The sequence below is a fragment of the Brassica napus genome, chromosome C6 (assembly GCF_020379485.1).
Source record: "Brassica napus cultivar Da-Ae chromosome C6, Da-Ae, whole genome shotgun sequence".
Taxonomy (NCBI): domain Eukaryota; kingdom Viridiplantae; phylum Streptophyta; class Magnoliopsida; order Brassicales; family Brassicaceae; genus Brassica; species Brassica napus.
In genome coordinates, this window is record NC_063449.1 from 22,028,269 (window position 1) to 22,044,740 (window position 16,472).

The window sequence follows — 16,472 nt, forward strand, 5'->3', positions numbered from 1 at the left end:
GAAAGTATGTGTTGTGCTTTTCTTTGGTCTGGATCTCCCAACCAAACGCATAAGACTAAGGTAAGCTGGACAAATCTCTGTTACCCTAAAGCTGAGGGAGGTTTGGGTGTAAGAAGACTGAGGGATTCATATAAGGTGTTTGCCTTAAAGCTTATTTGGTGCCTCTTTACACAGCATAGGCCACCACTGTTGGTCTGTTGGGTCAAATTCTATTTTTTCATGGTAGCTCCTTCTGGATGTAAGGGACACGCATAATGGATCTTGGATGTGGAGTAGACTCCTCAAGCTTCCGAGATATTGCATATGATTTTCTCAGGTTCGAAGTCAAGGATGAGAAATCAACCTACTTGTGGTTTGATAATTGGCTGGATAAGGGGCGGTTTGATCGATGTCACAAGTGCAGCTGGCACTACCTACATTGGGTTGCCTCGACGTGCTACTGTCAGTGATGCGGTTAAACAGAACGAATGGGCAATTTAAGGATAACGGAGTTGCCACTGTCACGAGCTTCATGATGCCATTACTGCTGAACCAGTGCCTAGAGCTCATCGTGGGAGAGATGTGGTCCTATGGAAGGTTGGCGATAATGACTATCAATACAACTTATCATCTGCAAAGACATGGGAACAAATTCATTTAAGAAAGGAACCAGTGAGATGAAGTAAAGTTGTTTGGTTCACACAAGGGGTACCTCGGTTTTCGTTCATCACTTGGCTTGCAGTCAAGAATAGATTATCAACTGGTGATAGGTGCGCTCATGGGGATGATCCAAGGCTGTATGTCGTGTGGAGAAGTCGATGAGACAAGGGATCATTTGTTCTTCGCGTGTCCATAATCCTTTACGGTTTGGCATGGGTTGGCAAATCACATTATTGGCTCTCATACTGATCCGGATAGGCAGCTCACGCTTGACTACATGGAGGAGCTTCGAGATGGGACACTGGATACTATTCTTATCAAAATGCTCTTTCAAACGACTATATATCATCTTTGGAAAGAACAAAATGCGAGGACGCACCATACTAGTTGGATGACTGCAGAAGCTATGGGCAAGGTAATTGACAAAGCGATTCGAAATCGCATCTCATCTCTTAAGTACAAAGCATGACACAAGCTCGAAGGACTTATGCGCATGTGGTTTATCCACACTATGTAGTCATGATTCTACTTGTTTTTCTTTACTACTCTTAGATTACACATAGTCCAACATAGCTTATTAGTTAAAAGTAGATTCTTATTCTTTTGTAAATGTCAGTTTCCATAAAGGATGAATAAATTTGAAATTTCATTAAAAAACAGTAAAAGAAAGATGAAGGGTATTCGAATTATTCCGTAACAAACCTATAGTCTTAATACCTTTAGACTCTCGTGTTAATCGGTATCTGTTAGCTCTCCACAACTGCATCTTCTAATATTATCAATAAAACATACATTTTTTCTATAATCTTAAGTCCATATAATTTTTTCGAAATTAATTACATGTTATCTAAACTTTGTACCCTATTTCTGAGTGGATCTTGAGATCCACCATTTAACTCTAGAAGAAAGGAAGATCTAAGATACAAAATAAAGCTCTAAAAATTCTGACGTCAAACACATACCACAATGACTAAAGAAAACACATCTAATATGACAAGAGCATTGAACAGCGTGAATGACAACAGTCTCCAGGACCAGACTGCAGAAACTTAAACCACCGGATGGCATCCAGCTGACTGAGATGCCACAGCTTGGATCAGATGGAAATCCAATCATCCAGCATCCTGGAGTACATCAGTTCGGCCCAGAAAAAATCCACTCATTCCACCACAATCGACATAAGCTATCGGCAGCACCAGTCGTCAATCTGAATGCCTTATTAGCCGGGTACCTAAAAATTTATGACATGTTCTTTTTGTTTTGGTTCAACATACATGTTAGTAAAACATTGTAGTGCAGTTAGCTGTAAAACGCCTGGAGAAAATAACCTAGAATCAAGCAGATCAGCAAGCTTTGATCAACAACTTACTGTCCCTATCGCCAAGAAGGCGAAATGTTGACTTTAAGCGAGACTTAGCAGATACCCAAAACAAACTCCGGATAATGCAATCTCAGATTCATCTAGCCACCAGCTTGGCTCCCGAAGTAGACATTCATTGAAGAGATACAAAGGACTCCATTCACGGATCGCATATCCATCAATCATGTCCCAAGCATCAAACTCAAGCTCCTACCATTCAACGAAAAAACGATCCCCGAGCTTACATGACCACCTTTTGCATCGCAAAGGGCAAACTCGCTTCAACAACGGAGAACGGGATGCCGACGACTGCCAACTCTTCATTGAGAATTTGGCAGGAGTTCAGCTATGCAATAGCTTTGTCAAAAGTAGCTCTAGTATAGGAGTAAAAGCAACTCGGGGTTATTTAAAATTGCACAGTGGTTTTCCATATAACTAATTTAGTTTTTTTTTCTATAGATATCTAGTGAAAATTTCCAATAAAATAATATATGTTTGATCAGTTGCGAATAATGATATTAAATATAAATTACATATAGTTAGTATATTGTTATAATTTATAAACGATAAGCTGCCTAACTAATAATTTAGGCGTCCACTTAGTCATTTTAGATGCTAGGCGTTGAGCCACCGCCTGCTTAGCGCCTAGCAATTTTTTAAACACTGGATATATGTATCATCAATAACTGTTAATGAGAAATACAATATAAATTGATGTGGAAGAGAAAAATGACATTGATTTTCTTATGAAGTAATTTTAGTTTCTTATGTACGATCCAATTTGTTGATTTATGACTTATAATTACTAATACTTCGTTAATTGTTTTGAGAGTTTGAATATTTGGGGGATGGCGTCGGTCTATTTATTACGTCTATCCAAATGATCTCTCTGGATGATCCATCTAAATACTCCAGATGATCCTTCTAAATATTGTTCATTTTTCTATTCAAGTGATTCATATAGATATAACTTCTAATGATTTTTTAATTTACTTAGTTTTTTTACCTTACAAGTAAAATATAATTTTACAGTTTTGTGGACAGTGTAATTTTACAGTTTACAGGAAAAATATGATTTACGGTTTTGGTGGAATATACAGTTTTACTGTTTAAGCGGGAAATTATTTTTTTTGTGTGGTTTTGGTAAAATAAATCAAATTTATTGTTTTAGGGACACATTTGGTTTTGTTTTCTAACGAAAAATGCAATTTTGCATTATGGTGAAAATGCATTTTATGGTTGACACGAAAATGTGATTTTATGAATTTAGCTAGAAATAGGTATTATCTTTGGCAATAAAATGCAATTATAAGGTGAAAAATACAGATTTATAGTTTTAGCATAAAAACTGATTTTACGAATTTGACTGGAAATATGAATTTATGGATTTGGCGGGAAAATGTGATTGTTCGATTTAGGAGAAATTTCTATATTTGAGGTTTTATTGAAAGTTGTTATTTAATGGTTTTTCGGTGGTGGGAAAAAGTGTTTTTACAGTTATGGCTGAAAATATGATTTCACGTATTGGGCAAAAATTCGATTTGATTTTTCTATTTTTGAAGAAAAATACAATTTTGTGGTTTTACCGAGAAATGAGATTTAATGGTTTTGCTAGAAAAAAATTTCTTACATAGTTGGCTTGAAAATATTTTATTTTTGGCAGGAAAATACGATTTGGACAGAAAATATGATTGTATGGATCTGGTGGAAAATATGATTTTACGGTTTTAACGGAATTATTTTTTTGAATTTTGTAGTTACAAAATTTATTTAGAGTTAGAAAAAGATAAATTTAAATTTTTTATTTGGATAAAGGTAAATATGTCATTTTTTAAACGGAAACCATCTCCAACAAGGTGCGCCAATTAGATTTTTTTGGATGATCCATTTAAACGATCCATCTGAATTAGTCTAAATTTAGTATAAATTTTTAAATGTCAGGCAGTGATTGGTAACTTCCGAAAAACAAAAATTTCTATAAGTATTATGCTTGTAAAAAAGTTTGCAGAATTAAACAAAACACGTAAAACCGCAATTCTGAGTTTTTGCTGATAAAAACACTGAGAAATTTCATTATACGAAAGATGACTATTTAGTAGATTACTTACGGAATTAACATTTTCATATTATTATCTCCCTTAGTTATATGATAATACAAATTTAAGCTCTTAAATAAAAACCACTAAGTTTTTGAATTACAAACAGTCATACAATAAATAAATTATATTATAATTTTATTTTTAATATTATAAAATGTTAGTCTAATATTATAAACATATTGAAAATGAACTAATAATTGTAATTAGAAATGAAGTGTTTTTTATAAATTTAATTTATTTCCATATTTTGTAATAATTATTTTTATTATTAATATTTTTATTTATAATAGTTAAAATAATGTGTAGTTATGATCTATATAACTTCGTTGTTTGCTTAATTGAAATCTTTTTAAAAAAACTTTATGAATTCGGGTAATCAGACTCCATATACGAATTACCTAGGTTTTTTTCCTGAAAGCATACGCAAATGTAATAATACCTGTTCATTCTAAAATTTATATGGAAAAAAAATTATGAAAAGAACAACCCACAAACAAATCTGTAATATTCACAAAAGCCAATCAAATCAATCAACAAACGAAAAATATACAGAAACCATTATAGATATTGTTGTTTTTTTTTGGATTTCTCACTGTGGTGATGAAGGCTTTGTTGTGTGAGAAGATTTTCCAGTGAGTGCTTTCTTCACCTTTGAAATTGAATGTTTGACCTTTGAGCCAACACCAGAGAGAATGCCATGTGATTTCTTTTGAGTTTTGATGATGTTAGCTGTATCTTTAGCTTCAACCATCACAATGGAATCTGGACTTGTTTTATCATCTTTATGTTCATCTCCATCCTCATCTTCTCCCTCTGCCTTAGCCTCTTCGTCGATACGAAGTTCTGTTGTTGCAACTTCGGTCTTGTCTGTTACTTTCACTTTTTGGATGAGGTCTGATAGTGACTTCCTAGCTGGTTCTTCTCCATCTTTTTGCTGCATCTCTTCTGCAATCTTTGGATTCTCTAGCTTTGAAACATCATCAGCTATTTCCCTTTTCTGTTGGCTTGGAACTTCATCTTCTTGCTGCAAAAGAATGAAGATAAAGCTTTTGTTTGTGGGAATTACTTGTGACTTAGGAAGAATTTGTGTCCATTACTGATGAAAAAGGCAAAATGATTATACCTTTGGTGGTTTGTCTTGTGTTTCGCTGACAGAAGACAGTTTCTCGATCTCTTGAATCTCTGGTTGAGTTTTTTCTGTGGCATCATCGGTGTTCTTCATACTGTTCAAACAATTCTCTGGTGTTTCCTTCTGTAGAGAAATAATTCAGTTTAGATATAGATGACTGTTAAAACAAAAACAGTAAGATACTGCATAATTTTTTATTTTTTTTCAGACCTCTTCTTCTTTGATATCTTCCTTGATAGCAGTTACAGTATCTGTTTGCTTACACTCCTCTTGATAGATCTCTTTTGTTGGTTCCTGGCCAATTTTTTCAGGCATCTTGTTCTTCTGCATTGATAATATCACATTAAAAAAACTTGGTTAAAAACGAAAGACAATTAGTAGAGCAATATAGTATGTCAGTTGATTAAAATACTTATGTTTCTTTGCCTTTAGATATTACCTCTTCTGTGGAAACTCCATGTTTAATTGCATCATCAACCTCCTTCTTCACATAATCAACCTCCTTCTTCTCTTCTATTGAGCCTGATTCCTTCTTTTGTGCTACAACTGAATCAAGGCCATAATCTTTAATTTCATCATCGGTGTTCTTCATACTGTTCAAACTATCCTCTGTTGTTTCCTTCTGCAGGTAACTAATTCGGCTTAGATATATAGATGATTGTGAAAAAGAAACCAATAAAAAAAAAACTGAATAATATTTTCTTTCAGACCTCTTCTTCTTTGATCTCTTCCTTGATATCAGTTGCAGTATCTGCTTGCTTGCACTCCTCTTGATAGATCTCTTTTGTTGCTTCTTGGCCAACTTTTTCAGTCATGTTGTTCTTCTGCATTGACAATATCACATTAAAAAGTTTGGTTAGCAAGGAAAGACAAAATATAGTTATGTAAGTTAACTAAAAATATAGTTATGTGTCTTTGCTTTAAATATTACCTCTTCTGTGGATTTGATTGCATCTTCCGGCTGTCTCTTCACATAATCAACCTCCTTCTTCTCCTCTATTAAGTCTGAATCTTTCTTATGTGCTAAAAGAGAATCATGGCCATCATCTTTTCTTTCATCATCAAGATCTTCCTGGACATATTTGAGATCAGTCGACTCTTTCTCTTGTCCAATTTCCTTGGACTGATCTTGCAGCTGCACTTTTTCGCTTGTGATCAAAGCATCAGCAGTGTCCTCATTTTTATCTTCTGGTACCTTCTTGACTTCAAATGACGTTTCTTCAGCCTCTTCTCTTTGATCCTTTGGTATTTGTTCTGAAGGAAAATCCAACTCATTACTGCTCTTTGTATCATCATCTGATACGGCTTGAGACTTAACATGTTCTTCATTTAATTCTTTCTCAGCTACACTCAGAAGAGGCTCTGTGATTTTCTTCTCTGATGTTAATACCTCGTTCATCTCTTGATCAAAAGTTTGATCATCTTCTTTAACAGTTTCTTGAGCCTCTGCGCTGTGCTCCTTCTTAGAGACTTCAAAATCTCTGGGATGCGCTTCTTCTTGTAGGCTTATCTTTTCTGATGTTGAAGCATTTACGTCTTCTTGTTTCTTTCCTTCTTCTTGATTTGATGGAATCATAATTTTCTCACCATGTAACACTTCTGTGAGTGACAAATCAGCTGGAGTTTCTTCCTTACACACTGCAATCTCTCTAGTTTCTACTTGGAGTTGCTCTTCTACATTGACTTCAAGCTCCCTGCTTGCGCTGTCTTGAAACATGTTTGCTTCTATTATCTCAGAAGTTGGAGTTGCCTCCACGACGAGACTCTTCTCCAGGGTTTCTGGTTCTGCCTTGATTGAATTCAAATCATTCCCACTTGAGTAACCCTCCTGAGAAACATTGATTCCTCTCTCTTTCTCCTCCAATGTAGTCTGGAGTTCTTTCAAGATTCCAACAACTAGAAGAGTTGAGCTATTCTCATCTCCATGCTCTGCCGCTCCTATTGAATTTGAGAAAGTAAATTCATCTGAGCTATTTTCGTTCACAGCAGAATCTTGATCTTCCACAACTGCACCGGGTTGTAGAGTTCCAAGGTCCCTCAACTCTTCCTGCTCCAGGCATGCATCTTCAGGAGCATGTGATAAGCTTTGTCCTTTCACTATATCAGCCACTTGGGTATCAGTTTCCTTTGTATCTTCTTCATCTTCTACCTTTGTGACTTTAGTTGAAGTCTCATCTGATTCTTTTGGTTTTGTTTCTTCTTGATGAATCTCCTCCTCAACCTGTTTTTCAGTTTTATCATCAGTCTGATGTGCATGTGATGCTTCAACTGGAAGATTCTGAACACTCGGAGCTTCTACCTTGCGTGATTCCTTTGTTTCTTCTTCTTCAACTAAGGATGAAGTCTGATCAACCACAACTTGTTGAGCTTCCTTTATTTCTTCTTCTTCATGAATCTCCTCAATTTGCTTTAGAATTTGGTCTTCTAGTTCTGAAATAAAGGATGGAGGAGTCTGATCACCCTTAGATTCGGAAATTTCCTGGCTCTTGTCCTCTACCTTTGGGGTTTCAAGATTCTCAAACTCTTCTTCTTGCTTAGTGCATGTCTTTGAAGCATCTAAACCCACTGCTTTGTCTTCATTTTCTTTATTTGTCTCTGCAATTAGAGTCTCATTATCATTCTTCTCAACCATATTTTCTTCTTCAAGCTCTCTTGTTTGTGTTTCTCCTTCCAGCTCATCTCTGGGGCTTTCCTTGTTGGCTTGTTCCTCCTCCTCCTGATCTATAGAGAATTTATCAGTCAAAGAAGTTTCAATATCTCTTGTCAGTAGTGCAACCGTTGCTTCTTCCTCATGGCTTTCTGTTGTTGTTGTTGCATTATCTTCTCTTTTTAGTTGAACCGCCATCACTTGTGTTTCACTAGAAGGAACTTCTTCTGCTTGAAGTATCTCTTTGTCTTGCTTCAGCTTCTCTTCTTCAACCATTTTAGAGGATCCTGTTCCAGTATCTCCCATCGGTTCTGTCTCCTTCCCTTTTTCTTCTTCGTCTTCTTCTATCTTCTCAGCTTCCTCTGGAGGTGATAGAATTGAACTATGAGGTTCAACAGCCTCTGCTACTTTTTCTTCCTCATTTTCTGTCATGTCGTCAATCTTTTCTGCTTCCCGTTCCTGTGGAAGTGGTGCAGCTGAAGCTTGATCATATTTTTCTTCGACAGGAGTCTGATGTGCACTAGTACTATCTTCTTCACTCATTTGCTCTTTCGTTTCACTTTTTTGCTCATTTGTTGGGCATGATTCTTCTTCTTCTTCCTTGGCTTGTACTTCAAGCTCACTACTTTCTCGAACTGTTACTATCTCTTCATTTTCTTGATGCAGAGTTACTTCTTCTTCGATCTTCTCATCAAAAGTTTTGCTTGTTTCCTCTGATAGTTCAGAAGGAGATTCAAGGGATGGCCTCTGCATCTTTTCAGCTGGTAAATCAAGAAGTTTTGCATCCTTCTCCTTGTATTTGACCTCATCAGAATCTTCTCTTCCCTGGCTCTCATCAGATATGTATGGAGATTGTATCCTTACCTCATCAGATAAAATGACCGTGTCTGCTTCCTCTTGTTCTTTATCCTCTTTCAGATCCAATCTCGGTTCTGTGTCTTCTTTTGTCACTTGTCTTTCTCCTTCTCCACTTATTGGGCTATGCACTTCCTCTGATTCATTAATATTCGTCTCCAAAGTGTTTGATACTGCAGCCTCTTGGACTGTTGAGGTATATACAGACTCAGCTTCATTTACAATGGTCTCACCTTGTTGCGTGTCTCTCCCTTCTGTCTCCTCATCTCCTTTCTTTGCGTCTTCAGTCAAATGGCTTTTTATTGCATCCTCCTCACTTAATGTTTGGACAATAGGTTCTTCCTTCTTCACTTTTTCATCTTCTGTCGTCTCAGAAACAGTTTCTTGTTCTTGCTCCTCTGGCTCATTAGGCTCAAGACTTCTCTGGATTTCTTCTACTACTTGTTCTTCATTTGCTAGCTTTACGGCGTCAACAATGATCTCACCTTCGTCTTCCTCGGATGAAACTTTCAAAATTTCATCAGATTTTTCTTTTACAGGACCCTGCTGGTCATTTGTTGGTTCATACTCCTCTTTTGACTCTTGCTGCAACGTTGTTTCTTTTGGCAGGCATGATTCTTCATCCTTCCTTTCTGCTACTGAAAGTGTCTCCTCTTCTTTTATCTCTAATCCATAGACAGAAGAACCTTCTTGTTGCAGTGTTACTTCTTCTTCTTCAGAAGTAAGCTCAAGAGATGCAGTCTGCATCTTCTCAACTGATTCTACAAGAACCTTTTCATCGGTTTTGGTTTGATCAGTTTGCTCTGCCTCTGGCTCATGCGGTTCTAGGTCTCTCTGTTCTCCCATAACTTGAGTTCCATCTACCTCCGTCTTGTCATCCTTAAGCTCCTCTTTCAACACAAGTTCTGATGGAATCTCTTCAGTTGTATCCTGGCTTTCTGTCTCGGCTACTAGGACTGTCGAGGGATGGAGTTTTTCTGAATCTCCAGATGGTACATCAAGAAGATTCTCATGCTTCTCCTCAGTGCTTTCGACTTGAAGGGTCTCCTTAGATTTAACCTCAACAGATTCTTCTGTCTGAACATCATCATCAACTTGATCAGAAGGTCTCACCTGTTGAATTAAAACAAAATTTTCAAGAAATGCAGACAAGGTAAAGACAGGCACATCCAAAAATGTTAAGAATTTTCCATCTATGAAACAAATGAAAAAGAAAAAAAAACACAGTAGAATCAGAAGCTAGCTCTGTAGTAAGAAAAGTAGTTTTGGCCTTGATTAACTCATGTCGTTCATTGTGTCTTAAATCTAACCTCAACATCAAAATATCAGACAGAAAGAGAACCAGCACATGAGAAAATCAAATATCTATGGAGATCATGTATCCTTTACCTTATCAGGTGAAATGACCGTCTCTTTTTCCTCTTTTTCTTGATCCTCTTTCAGGTCAAAATTCGGTTCTATATATTTTCTTGTCTCTTGGACTACCTCAGCTTCATTACTTTCGAACTTGTGGACAGTTGAAGAAGTGTTTACATCCTCCGCCTCAGTTACAAGAGTATCAATCTGTGGCACATCCCTTACCAGAAGATGTGCATGTTCAATAGTATTTTTTGAAGATTCTGATTCAGTGTTCTCTTCTTGTAACAGAAGATTCCGACTTTCTTGCATCTGCATGCAAAAAGGGATAAGTAGTTGATAATCATGTCTGAAACATAATTTTTTCTCACTAAGCTACTAAGATAAATAACCTCTTTTGTTGTGATGTCCTCTTCTTTTTCTTTGTCTGAGTTTTCCTCTGCTTCATCTGAGTTTTTGATTTCTTCTGAAGCTGTTTCAGGGACAATGCTCTCTTTGTTCTTTGAGATCCCTTCTTCTAAAACCGTTGCATTGTGCTCATCCTCTGTTCCGTTTACAGATGTCTCAGCAGTCTCATCTATTTGTACATTCACTCCATCCTTGCTTATTGTCTGTATCTCTTCACCAGCCTGCGTAAGAGTACCCTTTATTAGTTCTGCTGATGCAAGGAGGCTAAAACGCGGGGAATAATGTAAAAACCGAAAAACTTTACCGAGTTTAAGCTCTCTGCTATGTCATCTTCATTGGATTTTACAGGTTCGGTATCAACTGTTTCAACAGTCTCAAGAATGCTTTGGATCTTGTCTGCTACTACTTGTTCTTCATTCTTTGTGGCTTCAACAACGGTCTCCCCTTCAGGTGATGCATATGAAACTTGTATAACTTCATCAGATTTGACTGCTTCATTTGCTGGTTCATGCTTGTGGATTTGCTCTTTTATTTCTTCTTCATTTTTCTCCGTTGGCAAGCATGATTCTTCTTGCAAAGGAGTCAGATCAAGACTCCTTTCTTCTTTTTCTTTTTCTTTAACCTCTCTACTTTCTGGTACTGAAACTCTCTCTTCAGCTTCTTGATGCGGTGCTACTTCTTCTTCTGGTTTTTCTTGGATCATCTCGTCTAAGGTTTTCCTTGTTTCCTCTGAAGGAGACTCAACCAACTTTTCCTGTGTTTCTTCGGTTATGTTTTGATCAACAAGCTCTGCCTCTGACTCGTTCAATTCTAGACCTCTCTCCATATTCCGACCTCCAGCAACTTCATCTGCCTCTTTCTTCTCATCCATAACCTTCTCTTTATCTACCTTCAACGCAAGATCTGATGTAACTTCTTCAAGTTTCTCTGTTTTCTCTTGTTCCTTCAGGTCCATAATCGCCTCTTTGTTTTCTTTGGTCACCAGAGACTCAGCTTCAGTTATAATCATATCACCCTGTGGCATGCTACTCCCCAAAACATGTTCACCTTCTTCAGTATCTTTACATATTTGTTCTGGTGAGAGTTTTGGCAGTTCCATTAACGTAATACTTTCTTGCACCTGCACAAAATAAAAGGATAATTAGTGTTTATCAAGTTTTCTGAACACATGTTTTGCTCAAAAAAAATCTGATCTTCTATCTTTGATAAATTAAGACTAAAACCTCTTCTGTTTTTTTCAGCTTTTTGATAAATTAAGACAAAAGTAGTTTTGGCCCTTAACAAACTCAATCAAGCCATTCACCAATTAAACATTTTTAAATTTAAGGTTCTTGATATCTATGAAGATTATAATATCCTTACCTCATCAGATGGTGTGACAGTCTTTACGGTTTCTTCTTGCTCTTTCAGGTCAAGACTTGGTTCTGAAGACTCATGTACTGTTGAAGTATTTACAGTCTCAGCTTTAGGTACAAGGGTCTCCTCTTCTGGTATGTCTCTCACCAACACATGTTCATGTTCCTCACTATCTTTTGAAGCTTTCAATTCAATGTCCTCACCCTGAATTGTCGGCGTTTCGACAACCGTAAGACTTTCTTGCACCTGCACAGAAAAAGATGTAATAATGTTACAATAAAGTTGTCTTTCTCAAATATGATCATTAGATTTTAGGAAACAAGACAAAACCTCTTGTGCTTTGTGGATGGTGATGTCCTCTTCCTTTTCTCTGTCTCCAGTCACCTCATGTGAGGCTTGCTCTGCATCATCTGAGTTTTTGATTGCTTCCACTGGGTCTGAATCATCATCTTTTAAGCTTAGAGATTCATGAACTGTAGTTTCTTCATTAGATTTTACAGGTTCGGTATCAAATGTCTGAAGAATGCTTTGGATCTTGTCTGGTACTTCTTCTTCTTCGTCTTCTTCCTCATTGGCTTTTATTACTTCAATCTTTTTGGATTCAACAAGGGTCTCACCTTCAGGTGATGCAGATGAAACTTGTAAAACTTCATCAGATTTAATTTCTTCATCTTGCAAAGGAGCCAGATCAAGAATCCTTTCTTCTTGGGCTTTTTCTTTAAGCTCAATACTTTCTGGTACTGGAACTGTCTCTGCTCCATAAGAACCTTCCTCTTCGCCTTCTTGACGTTGTGCTACTTCTTCTTCTTCTTCTTCAGGTTTTTCTTTGATCTGCTCATCTAAGGTTTTTCTTGTTTCCTCTGATACTTTAGAAGGAGACTCAAGAGATGGCTTCTCCATCTGCTCACCTGATTCTACATTTATAACGGGGATTTCCTCTGCCCCTGACTCATTCAATGCTAGACCTCTCTCCAAACTCTGCGCTCCAGCAGCTTGATCTGCCTCTTTCTTCTCATCCATCAGCTCCTCTCTATCTACCTTCATTGCAAGATCTATTGGAACTTCAAACTCGTCTGTTTTCTCTTGATCTCTGTCTTCTTTGGTCACCAGAGACTCAGCTTCACCCTGTGGCATGTTTCTACCCAAAACATGTTCATCTTCTTCAGTACCTTTGGATCTTTGTTCTGGTGAGGGTTTTGGCGGTTCGATTACTACGTTAATAGTTTCTTGCACCTGCACAAATAAAAAAAAAATATGTATTTAAGTTTTCTGAAACATGATTTGCTCAAACCTGATAACTTAAGACTAAACCTCTTCTGTTTTCAGGCTTTTTGATAAATTAAGACAAGTAGTTATGGCCTTGACAAATGTAACAAACTGAAAACATTCACTCACCAATTAAACTTGTAAAATTTAAGGTTCTTAACATCTAATATGAAAATCACACCCTTCCTTACCTCATCAGATGGTGTGACGGTCTCTTCTTCCTCTTTCAGGTCAAGACTCGGTTCTGCATCTGTTTCATCACTCTTCGTCTCCAAAGTCTTCAAGACTGCAGATTCTTGTAGTGTTGAAGTATTTACAGTCTCATTTGTAAGTACAAGTGTATCGTCTTGTGGTATGTCTCTCACCAACACTTGTTCATGTTCCTCATTCTCCTTTGAAGCTTTGGATTCAGTGTCCTTTATCTCTATTGTAGGCGTTTCGAGAACCGTAAGACTTTCTTGCACCTGCACGGAAAAAAGACGTACTAATGTTAAATTAAAAGTTAAGAGACGGGTTCTTATATTCGGCTAAGAACCTCGCCCTAAGAACCTTCCAATAATCATGCTCTTAATCAAATCTGATGTTTAGCTTTTTGAAGGAATCAGGACAAAACCTCTTCTTCTTTGTGGATGATGACGTCATCTTCCTTATCTCTGTCTCTAGTCACCTCACGTGTGACTTGCTCTTCATCATCTGAGTTCTTGATTGCTTCCACTGTGTCTTCATTCTCTTTCAGGTCATGAACTGTAGTTTCTTCATTATTAACGATCTCAGGGTCTTTTACAACTGTATTTACTGTCTCAGTTTCATCTTGTTCCGCAGGTGTTTCTTTGGCAATGTTCTCACCTTTCCTCGAGATTTCTTCTACTGAAACGGTTTCATTGTGCTCAGCCTCTGTTCCATTTACAGAGGTCTCAACAGTTATTGAATCTTTTTCTTCTTCTACTTCATCAGTCTTTGTCGGTATCTGTTCAATGGCCTGCGATAGAGTACTGGTTTCTTAGTTCTGCAGATAGAGAGAAACATAAATTAAAAGAAAAACATGTGCGGTATCAACAAGAACCTTAGAGATCTCCGTCTCTTCTTTTTGTGAGTGTTTGGTTTCTGTTTGACCTTCTTCTATTACCGGATTTTCGACACTTACCTGCACAAAACAGAACAAAATATTTACTCTCTCTGATGCTCAAGCTTCAAGGAACTTGGAAAAAAATAAAAAGTACCTCTTCTTGTTTTTGGGTAGTTTCATCTTCTTTACCCTTCTCTAAAGTCGCATCAGTTAAGATTATCTTCGCATCATCTGTGTTTTTGGGTTCATGAACAAAGACTGTGCCTTGTTCATCCGTTTCTGTCTCACTTTCTTTCTCTTTGACGATCTTACTAACGGAAATAGTCTTCGTCACTTCTTCTTTTTCGTGTTTTGATTCTTCGGTTTCTTTATTCCCTGATCATATAGAAGAACAGTTTTTTTTTTCAGTACAAATTTTCATGTTTTTTTAAACAAATCTAAAACGTTCTGAATGTGTGGCAGTTTCTTGATCCATTACCTGAACCATTTACAACCTCAGCAAGAACAGTACTCAGGTTTACTTTATCTACGTCCATGGTTGAGTGGTCTAGTAGTACTCCTGCATGAGCTTCTTCCACACTTGTCTGTATGTATAAGAAACATGTTAGTATCTCAAAACGTTTTATTTTATCGATTCGAGCTATACCAAATCGCAGACTCATCGTCAGCCAGAAACAGAAAAGTTTGTGTTGAAACTTATCAACTTTTAGATGTAATATTCTCAGACATACAAGTTCTTGAAAGATCTACTTTTTTATGTGTGTTTTGACACAAAAGGTGTTCTAGAAATACAAAATCTATAGATTTACAAGATCTAGTTTCTAACATCATTTTTAAAGTTTTCAATCATCAGACTGCAAAAGGAAAAAGGTGGACGAAAAAGAAAGAAGAAACCTACTTTTTCAAATATAACTACTTGTAAAATCAAAATTTTGAAAGAGGGAGATAAGATTTATACATATGAGGTTATATATGTATCATCATCATCATCATCATCATCATCATACCTTTGTAAACACTGGTTCTTGGGTGATGACAACTCCAGTTTCCATCTCTCATGCAGGAAAGTGTCTCTGCATCTGGGAGAAGCAAGGATTTGGAGGTTTAGTGTTTCAAAACAGTTGTTTTCTCTGCAAGAAACCTTCTGTGGCTACTGATTCCGAATCGCAGAGGTTATTAGATACATATGATATGATCACTTGATATGTATAAAAATGATTTGAAGTCAGTGAGAAGACAGGTAGATAACGAATAGTGACAAAAGGAAGCACATTTGTTTGATGGGGTTGGCTGAGTTGGCTTTTAGATTAATCTCTTGTGGACCTTTTGATTTGATTATTCCACATGCAATTGGTATGATCCTCAATTACAGCTTTATTATTCTCTGAAAGGCAGTCACAAAAGTAGAACTAAATCATAAATTGTATTTTCGAAAAGAAAGTTTTCATATTTAGCACTATGAATAATAGGAAAAAAATAGAGAAAAACATCTTCCTTGTACAAAGTTTATCGGAAGCATAATAACACTATCATAAAAAATAATTTTACATACTAACAAAATCTTGTTATTTGTAACTAAATTATACTGTTTAAACAATAAAATTTGATACATAAAAGAGTGTCTTTGCTAAGCAACTATATGTAAGTAAAATTGTAATATGATAGTTTAGAGACCCGATAAACTATAAAGATAAATCCCATTTCAGCCACAAAAGATCTATAGTCACACTTTCGTGAAAAACATCAGTTACTAACTAAACAAAATGATATATTTATATATCCTAGCTACAATGATGATTTTTGATAAAGTAGACCTAATTGTTTTTTACGATGAAGCCAACAAAATTAATTTACAACAATTCTATTTATTTAAATAAGACATATAAATTTATAGAGTTATTGATAGGTGCAGACGCTATTGTTTAGTTTAAAAATGTCTAAAAAAGTCTACGAATTTAAACTTGTTGAGATCACCAATGATTTAACCAAAAACAAAGATCTAAAGCAAAGTTTTTGTTTATAAATTCAATAATAACGTTTTTTACAAAGGTAAGAAATCACTATATATAGCTAGAAAATTCTTAAATCCATAGAGATTATGATATAACAATACATCCATAAGTCTTATTCCCTAATCACCTATAAAAAAATATTTATTTTAAAGCAATAACGAAAAAGGAAAAAAAAAAAGCTAAAACCGAAAAGAAATGTATGATCCACAATGCATCAGTAATCACATTTTAAATATAATTTCTCCTGAATCAAATTAATGTTTGTTAAGAATATAATTT

The 16,472-nt window shown here is 36.1% G+C and overlaps 1 protein-coding gene across 5 annotated transcripts; it reads right to left on the bottom strand.

Annotated features, from left to right (window-relative positions):
• Window positions 1-4,526: 4,526 nt before the first annotated feature.
• On the bottom strand, window positions 4,527-15,921 carry LOC106404491 (titin). 5 transcript variants are annotated; one of them, XM_048760623.1, is made up of 17 exons: window positions 15,189-15,921; window positions 14,660-14,765; window positions 14,336-14,556; window positions 14,179-14,259; window positions 13,729-14,094; window positions 13,307-13,579; window positions 12,180-13,082; window positions 11,856-12,095; window positions 10,798-11,613; window positions 10,496-10,714; window positions 10,119-10,397; window positions 6,159-9,842; window positions 5,938-6,051; window positions 5,667-5,849; window positions 5,438-5,551; window positions 5,222-5,350; window positions 4,527-5,122 (listed from the first exon to the last, which is right to left on the bottom strand). In XM_048760623.1, exons 1-17 carry the CDS (start codon window positions 15,231-15,233, stop codon window positions 4,688-4,690), a joined length of 8,208 nt encoding a protein of 2,735 aa, XP_048616580.1. In that variant the 5' UTR covers window positions 15,234-15,921; the 3' UTR covers window positions 4,527-4,687. The 5 variants fall into 5 exon arrangements, with proteins under 5 accessions (XP_048616580.1, XP_013700665.2, XP_048616582.1 ...); XM_013845211.3 differs by having other exon boundaries at window positions 10,478-10,714; XM_048760625.1 differs by lacking the exons at window positions 5,667-5,849; window positions 5,938-6,051 and having other exon boundaries at window positions 10,478-10,714.
• Between the last annotated feature and the right edge of the window lie 551 nt (window positions 15,922-16,472).

Excerpts from the sequence above, each read along its gene's own strand:
- LOC106404491 (XM_013845211.3), bottom strand. The coding sequence starts at position 15,233 with ATGGAAACTGGAGTTGTCATCACCCAAGAACCAGTGTTTACAAAG. Across the intron at positions 10,715-10,797 it reads TAGCAGAGAGCTTAAACTCG|GCTGGTGAAGAGATACAGAC; the intron begins GTAAAGTTTTTC and ends ACTCTTACGCAG. Across the intron at positions 5,351-5,437 it reads AAGATATCAAAGAAGAAGAG|AAGGAAACACCAGAGAATTG; the intron begins GTCTGAAAAAAA and ends ATTTCTCTACAG.